This window comes from Periplaneta americana, chromosome 13 (assembly GCF_040183065.1).
Source record: "Periplaneta americana isolate PAMFEO1 chromosome 13, P.americana_PAMFEO1_priV1, whole genome shotgun sequence".
Taxonomy (NCBI): Eukaryota; Metazoa; Arthropoda; class Insecta; order Blattodea; family Blattidae; genus Periplaneta; species Periplaneta americana.
Window position 1 is genome coordinate 23,679,535 of NC_091129.1, and position 8,801 is coordinate 23,688,335.

Genomic DNA, 8,801 nt, shown 5'->3' on the forward strand with positions numbered 1-8,801 from the left:
TAGGTCTCCTTCTGTTCAACTTAGCTTTAATTTCCATACGCATTGTTACTCATGTTTCCTGCACGAATAATAACCTGGCTACTGGGATGCTTATCTGAGCGATGTTTATAATAATCAGCAGCGATAGTCAAGAAGGTCACATTCTTTCCGCTCGTCTTCTCCTGAGTAACGGACAGTATGTTCAGAGGTGCACTCATTACGAGTGACTAAGTGGCCGGGATCCGACGGAATGAGCGCCGTCTTAAATCACTAAGTGATTGATTATTTACGCATATCATATTACTGTGATGATGTACTTTGACGGATCCCGGCCACTTAGTCACTCGTAATGAGTGCACCTCTGCACATAGTATGTTGGACATTGTGCCACTGTCACACATCTGTGTCACAGTACATGAGGGTTGGCCACTAAAGGGAAACTAAGAGGTAGAACTTAAACTGAGAGTATTCATTCCGGCATCGGAACTGGAATCCGGTGTGGCTTAGTGGATAAAGCGTCAGCACGTAGAGCTGAAAACCCGAGTTCGAGTCCCGGTGCCGGAGAGGATTTTTCTCCGCTCCACTCATCCTTCATCATATGACAATGCAAAATTCCTGCATGGAAATATCATTTGTACTTCGGTACATCACAATAATAGTTACAGTTGAGTTACGGTAAAGACAATTTAGTATGATACTCTCATAATTATGGAGTTTACTTCCTTGGTTTGAATTGTAAATTATTTAAAAATAGCGTGTAAGAGGGCCTTAGACTAGAAATGTTTAGCTTAAATGTAGTTCTGTTTATAAGTATGCATAGGGATGTAATTATTAGACTTCTTTGAACTGTTGTATCAGTGAAGCGAGGTGAGTCAGTGAAGTTATGGTTTTACAGTGCAGGGAACAGTTCCGATCAGTGATCATTCATAGCGTCAATGAAATGTGTTCTATAGTGTCAGTGAAATGTGTTACAGAGTGTCAGTGAAATGTGTGCTAAAGTGTCAGTGAAATGCGTCATAGTGCCACTACAGGGAATGAGATGAGAGTAAAATGAAAGACTATCGAAACTTATGTAGGACCTATACATAATTATGTAGGTTGTGTTGTAAAAGTAAGTGTTTTATTTTATGTTTTATTATTATTGTGTTAAATTGTATTGTGTATTCTTATTGTATTGTGTATAAAATTGTATATGTGTTGTAAATTGTATTATGTATTGTAAATTTTATTGTGTATTGCTTATCATTTTAACTGTGTATTGCTAATATTGTATATACCACTGCCACCGGGTGCTTGCCCACTTGCAGTGTAAATAAATACATACATACATATGTTATTCTGTTAGATTGAATAAAATTAAATTTGAAAGATAGGCACTTAGCACATTTAGAATGTTAGGTCTTAAATTGTATACAATTCACTCTGTCAACCGACTGTACCTACATATATGATGAACAAGAGAAACGAAAGTACACAAATGCACTGTCCTCTTCTTTTCACAGCCTATAATTGAGGGGTTTTCCGGAAAAAGGGCGTATACGTCAATATGGTGAATTGAGATACAGATAATCTAAGATTTTAAAACCCACCTGAATAAAATGGTATACAGATAGTGAACAAAATTATACATTAAATTAAAAATCTTAGCGAGTATAAATGTTTTGTAGCATTTAGGCAATTTATATTATTAAATTTCCTTATATTTGTACCATATAAAACTTCGGTCTATAAGCCATTTATCCATATAATGATTTGCTTAGGGGATTTAATGTAGATTTCAGATTTAAATTTCACACGGAATTGAAACAAAGATGCATTTTATGACATTTATTATCTACTTCTAAAGTAATTTACATTATTTCAGATAGACATTAAGTACGCAAAGCAAAATCTCTGAATATAACAGAAAAAGAAAATCTCCATTTTGTGTGAACATAAATAAATAAAATTTATTCTTTGTATGATCCTGATAACAATAAGCCCAAAAATTTGAATATTGTAACAAATCCCTTTATAGAACGTAAAATATTTCCGTCTGAATCTACGAGTTTCATAAGTTTGTTTACTCTTAAAGCAAGGACAATAATGAACATAAAAAGCAGTCAAAGGAAACAACTGGACTGACTAAATTGAACTATATATATTTGCTTAGTCTCTACCAAGAGAAAACACACACAGTACAGTATAATTAGCGAATTACAGTAGCGTGCAAATTAATCCGAACAACGTAATTACTTATGCAAAAATACTCAAACGGGATAAAAAAAGGATCTAAGACATACCTCAGTAATCTATGTGGCCTCTCTTGTTCCTAATAACAGCTCTGAGACGATTTGGCATGGATTCCACTAGTTTCCCACAAATATTCTTCATTTCTTCATCGCGAAACCATACACCAATGAGGGCAGAAATCATCTTCTACTTTGTAGAACAATCCATTTTTTGCATTCTTCTTTTGCAAATTGACCACAAGTTCTCAATGGGGTTGATGTCGGGTGAGTTGCCTGGCCAGGGGATTACCTGAATATTCTTCTTGTTGAAGAATTCTGTAGTTTTTCGAGACGTATGGCATGGTGCCAGGTCTTGTTGGAACACACCTCTGCCATCCGGAAATGATTTTTGCAGCTGGGGTACGATTCTGGTTTCCAATAAGTGAATATATTTGTCAGAATTCATCATTCCCTTGATAGGTATTAATGCTCCAGGCCCTTCATGTGTAAAACAACCCCAAAACATTACTTTAGGGGGGTATTTGGGTGCTTGTTAGAGATGAGCTGCTGTTACTTTTTCGGATCCTTTCCGTACGTAAGAAACACGGTGGCCGTGGACCTCGAAATGAGACTAATCGGAAAAAAGTATTTTCTTCCAGTCATTCACTGTCCAGTGTTGATGTAATTTTGCCCACATTAAGCGTTTTTTGCACATAACAGGGGTTAGCTGTTGCTTCTTAATAGGCTTACGAGCCCTTCGTCCAGCTTCCAAAAGCCTACGCCGCACTGTTGTGACGTGAATATTCGCCCCGGTGGTAGCCATTAACTCGCGGGTTAAGTCGACAGCAGTTAGTCTGGGATTTAATTTACTTTTCCTGACAATTAAACGATCATCTGCAGGTGAAGTCTTCCTTTTCCGGCCACAATTTCCTTTTTCCTGGGATGTGATGGATCCAGTCTCCCTGTATCGTTTTATGATCGAATTAACAGTAGCCAAACCGATGTGACATTCTGCAGCAATTTGCCTCTGTGTCATAGAAGAATGCTCTGCTAATGTTATAATTTTAGACCGTTTTCGTGGAGTTGTATCCATTTGTGAAGACGACAGAATGTACATAGGATTGCAGTATTAAGTCTTCAACACAACTGAAATTCGTATAAGTACAAAACGACAGGCAAAATGTCACATATTATAAAAAAAATAATGACAGACTTTCAACAATGGAATTACTCGTACTACAGATGTCAATTAAAGCGGTATGAGCAGCTGTGAGGCCAACAATGACAGAAAATGTAAAAATATGTCGTGTTCGGATTAATTTGCACGCTACTGTATTCACTACATTTTAAACCGTTTTCCCGAAGAAGGGCGTAGAGGTCTATCCGCCTTTCTTCCGGCAAACCCCTCAATTATAGCCACTGCTACTTAACTTTTGTTAAAAATGATCAAATACTGGGCTTTATAATTACGAGTATAACAAGCTCACTTAAATAAAACTGAAAAATGGCTATAATAGAATCAATTATTATCAAATAAAATACAGAGCGCTGTATTGCCCATTGTAACGTTACAGGAAAGAGGCATTCACTTTTTTATTAATTAAATTCCAATATTCCCGAATGAAATTATTGTCAGATAACGTACAACTTACGCTAATTTTAGTGCATCTTTATAATTATCGTACAATTAATTTTCATTTTGATAAATATTTATTTGAGAAATACTTTCTGAGGAACATATTTCATGTAAAGTAGTTGCTTACCTCTCTTTAGACATACGTATCCATCCTCATTCTGTCCTATAAAAGGATCAGACATTAGTAAAATAATGTTACGAAATAAACAGTTCACAAAAAGATTAATTGCTGAAGTTATTTCTGATGTGTAACGTCTATATTCGGCCTAAACTAATAGAAACAAATTAAGGATTTTATACAACGGAAATTCAAACGTAATACACAGTAATATGTAACACAACATACTGAACTTCTACTATTTATCGTTAAGTGTCTTGATTCACACATATCGATTGCTAAGAAATGATACCTCGTTTCTGTAAATTTGTAGGTGAATTAAAATGATTTTAAAAATTAATTTTTCTCAAAATAGAAAAACTTTTCGTATATGTTTCTGCTTTGCAAGATCTTATACTCGTGGACAAAATATTAGTTAACAATCCAATTTTGTAAACATAATAATAATAATAATAATAATAATAATAATAATCAGGGAACGGATTTATATGGACTAAAAATATATGAAATATGTAAATATATATGTAGTTATTTTTACCAAAATATGGAATTAAATATGGATTTTTACCAAAATATGGAATTAAATATGGACTTAAAATTATAAAAAAATGACTATGTACGTTAAATATTGGTACATTTTAATCAAACTAAACAAAAAATATAATGGACGTACCTTATCTTCCAATGTAGTTTCAACAAAACACAATTTTTATTGTCTGTTACCATAACAATAGGTTACAAACATTTCTTTCAAGTGCTGAAAAGTGAATCTTCTTCTATTGTCTCTGAGGATAGATTTATACTGACTAAAAGAGCGTTCGACGTCACAAGAAGTAACTGGTACATAATTCAATTTCACAATGTCTGCTGGGGATAAGTCCAAGTTAATCTTCACTGTTGATTCACCACTCATCACAGCAACAACCTTTTGTAGTTCTTCATATCCAGGGTTTTTTGAAAGTACAGTGTCCACCTTAGCTCTTACTGCATCTGCAACTTTACCTCTACCACGATTCAGTTGTTCCACAGTACTATTTATAATTTCAAAACTTTCAGATAGTGAAAGGTGCCTATTTTGGAGACTTTTGAGCGTTTTTATGATGCATGAAAATGTATGCTGAATGTGAGCTAAGTCATTCTTCACACTTATGTCACAGGTAACTGTTTTCGCAGTATCAATTGAGACTGCATCTTCAGAGTCCAATGCAAGGAGAACATTGTTAATAGAGTCTATATGTTCGGCATAATATTCAACTGCTTCTAGCCATGTACCCCATCTAGTTAAAATTGGCTTTGGTGGCAATGGAATTTCAGGGTACATTTCTTTCAACACGTTAACTCTACTGGGAGCTTTGAGAAATACTTTTTTCACTGATGAAATCAACAAATCTACTTTAGGGAAATTGTCTCTGACCACTTCTGCCACACGATGAAATGCATGCGCCACACAAGTAAAATGAGTCAATTTAGGATATACAACAGATAATGCTTGTCCAGCTTTGACCATATAAGGGGCAGCATCGCTAATAAAGAATAACACATTATCGTACATAATACCCTTTGGCCACAGGATACCCATAGCTTCGTTGAACAGTTTAACTATAGTTTTGTTATTGCACTTTTCTAGAACATCACAATGTAAAAGAATTCGTTCAGAATATTGTTCACTTAACAAACCGATAACTACATTACCAACAAGTCTACCTTCTTTGTCGGGAGTCTCATCAATGGAAACCCAAATTGAACTATCTTTAATTTCATCTCTTATCTTCTGTATTGTCTCATCGTAGATGGATGGAGCATACGTCTTCCTAAGTGTTGACTCATCCGGGATTGTATGTTGAGTATATTTTTCAAGGAATTCCCTGAAGACCTTATTCTTTAGTTTGTAGAGAGGAATATCAGCAGAGATGAGAGAACGGCACAGGTCGATGTTAAACTCAGATCTTACATTCGATGTTGTTGGTTGTGTTAAAAACAATTGTCTCTGCTTGGAATTTAGTTGTTTGTTGGCCTGATGTTTACTAGTTGTAATGTGTTGTTGCACCAGGAACTTTTGTGTAGATGATACTGCACACTGACACAAATTACAAAATAATATTTTATTGTCAGTTGATAAACCATCTTCTTTAAATTCTGAAATGTAACTTGTTAGTTTTGATTTTAAATTGACTGAATGACGTACTTTTGGCATATTTACCGTCTTTATAGTATGATTTACAAAACTGAACCTATGTGTACTCTGACTGGCATTTAACTGTTGAGCTGCACAACTGAAGTCTGTTAAAAATTTTAAATTAAATTAATACAGTTTTGTAACTTACTTTCCCATTGTTGATAGGACTGCTAATTTTCAAATAACTCTGATGTTAAAGGGATTACTGAACATGTGTTTAAATCTCTATTGTTGAAATGTATTTTTAAAAGTTAATGGAATTTTGTTTTGTTTTATTGTTAAACCTAATATAATATGGACTGTTTTATATGAAATATGGAAAATATATGGAAATTAACGAAAATATGTACTAAACTCTAAAATATGGAAAAATATGGAAAATAAAAGTAGGATTTTTCAACCCTACACATTGTGAAACATAAAGATAATGCAAAATATAAATTATATTAGCTTTATAAGTAAATATGTATTTACATATAAATCCTTTCCCTGATAATAATAATAATAATAATAATAATAATAATAATAATAATAATAATAATAATGTAGTTAAAGTAAATGACCATTTTTTAGATACGAGGTATCACTTTTTAGCGATTGATATATTACATGTCTCTTGGCATGTTACTAAAGATGTAATAGGTTATTTTCGACAAGATGTTACGTGTAATAGTTTTAATAATTTAAGGGGAGAGGATGGTATTTTTTAAAATGTTTTTCCTATTTGGTGTAAAATATTAATTTTTTATATGTAGAGAGCTCATAAGTGTGGCAACTCAACGAAATAAAAATATTTTGAAAAAAAAAATTATTTGGGGGCCCAAATTTGAAAAAAAAAATACCCAATGCAGAATTGTACTAAAACCGATATATCTAAACCGTCTTTAAAGACAGATCAAACAGTTTTTTGCAATGTATTTGCAAAAGCATGTTCTACAAACTGTCTGTAACAGAATTTTGATGTTAGTCCCTACGTTTGTAAAATAAACAATTAAAATTTAATAACAATTTTCTGATTTCCTTTCTTGCAAACAAACGGACGTATTTTTTTAAATTAAATCTATAAACAAAACTCTGTTACAGAGAAAAGTTTCCTAATAGTCTAAAGCAGTAGCGGCTGGTGGTCAAATTAATGAGTGTGCTACAATCTCTATACCGGCCTAACGTATACACTTATATGTATTTATCTTAATTTGAGACTCGCCTAGTGATGTCCATACGACGTTCCTTCCTACTGCAGAACTTGTCAATTACCCTGGAGTTACACCCCTCCATCTTGGAAATCATACTCATTTCTATTGACAGTATTGCAAGAGCAGTGAGGCGATCCTGGGACATAGTGTTCCTTAAAAACGTTTTTATGTGTTTAAAGAAAGAAAAACATCTTTCTGGCTCAGCAGTGGTCATTGGTGTTGTAACCAAAATATTTAACAACTTCGTTACTTCACAGAATGGATACTGTGAATTGTTGGAGGCTACTGTATGTTATGTATTGTAACAATTGAACAGCTCCATCTATATTTCGGAAGTCGGGTCTTCCATATAGAACTCCAAGTTGTGTCTTTAACACTCTTTTGTTCAGTACAGTATAGCTGTTGACAGCAACTTCAAGTTCGCGTTCAGGAAAATTATGAGAAAAATTGTCAAAAAATTTGCTGTTTAACAATTTTGTTGCGTCTAGGTAGCTTAAAGACTGAAACGATAAGTAGTTACCTCAATTATACTGTTACGTAATTCCTTGGCTTAAATTTTCTGGACTGACTGATTCAGGAAACCTCAAAAACCAGGTAGATGGCAGCAGTGGTTGGACACTTGAATTACCAAACACATTATACATAGTTCCGCGTTCTTCCACAAACAAGCACTCTTTCGTTAGGCTTTACTTTTGCAATCTCCAAGCTGTGTTGTGCTGAAGCTGACTACAGCACTTCCCCGCGTAAAAATAGCCAATCAGAGCAGTGATTTCAGCTTCGCACATGCGCATTAGTTGCCTACATTTTCATGTAGAGTTTTGAGTAGCACATTGTACCCCCTGAGGCACCAAAGAGCTAAGAGCGAAGACTAAACACTCTATAACGCGTCGTGAACATAACCACGGGAAATTGTCAAATGACAGATCAGATACTATGGTGGTATTACAAATACATTATTTGAGCCAAAATTATCATTGTGCTGTAGCACTGTAGCACATAAGGACGGGCCGCCCCTAGTCTAAAGAATGTGTATTCTAAATTTCATGGATGTATCTTTAATAGTTCAGAAATTATATCCATTTTTGTCTGGCAATGTAGCAAAAAAAAAAATGAAAATATACTGGAAACCGATAAAAGCCGGCAGGAAGTTTAAAAATGACTTCTCAACATCCGATAAGGGCACAAATACTCCTAAAATGTTATCCAATGCATTTCACACATATCAAACAATATTTTAAAGAAATAATTTTTTTTTTAATTTAATTTACCGGAAACAACAATAAAAGTGGGCGAGTGATTTAAAAATCCATAACGCAGGAAGTTTAAAAATGGCGACTCAACTCCGATAAGGGCACAAATAACCACAAAATGTTATGCTATGCATTCCACACATATCACAGAGTATTTTAAAGAATTTTTTTTTGAAAATTTACTAATTTTTACCAAAAAATACCATCCTCTCCCCTTAAAGACGTCATACTACACAATA

The 8,801-nt window shown here is 34.0% G+C and overlaps 1 protein-coding gene across 1 annotated transcript in view; it reads right to left on the reverse strand.

The window, feature by feature from the left end:
* The window catches only part of LOC138712642 (catalase-like), a 95,021-nt gene extending 91,014 nt beyond the window's left edge, over positions 1-4,007 (reverse strand). Inside the window, exon 1 of the mRNA XM_069844610.1 lies at positions 3,953-4,007. Within this exon, the coding sequence (XP_069700711.1) occupies positions 3,953-4,007 (55 nt within the window). The remainder of the gene's footprint in view (positions 1-3,952) is intronic.
* Between the last annotated feature and the right edge of the window lie 4,794 nt (positions 4,008-8,801).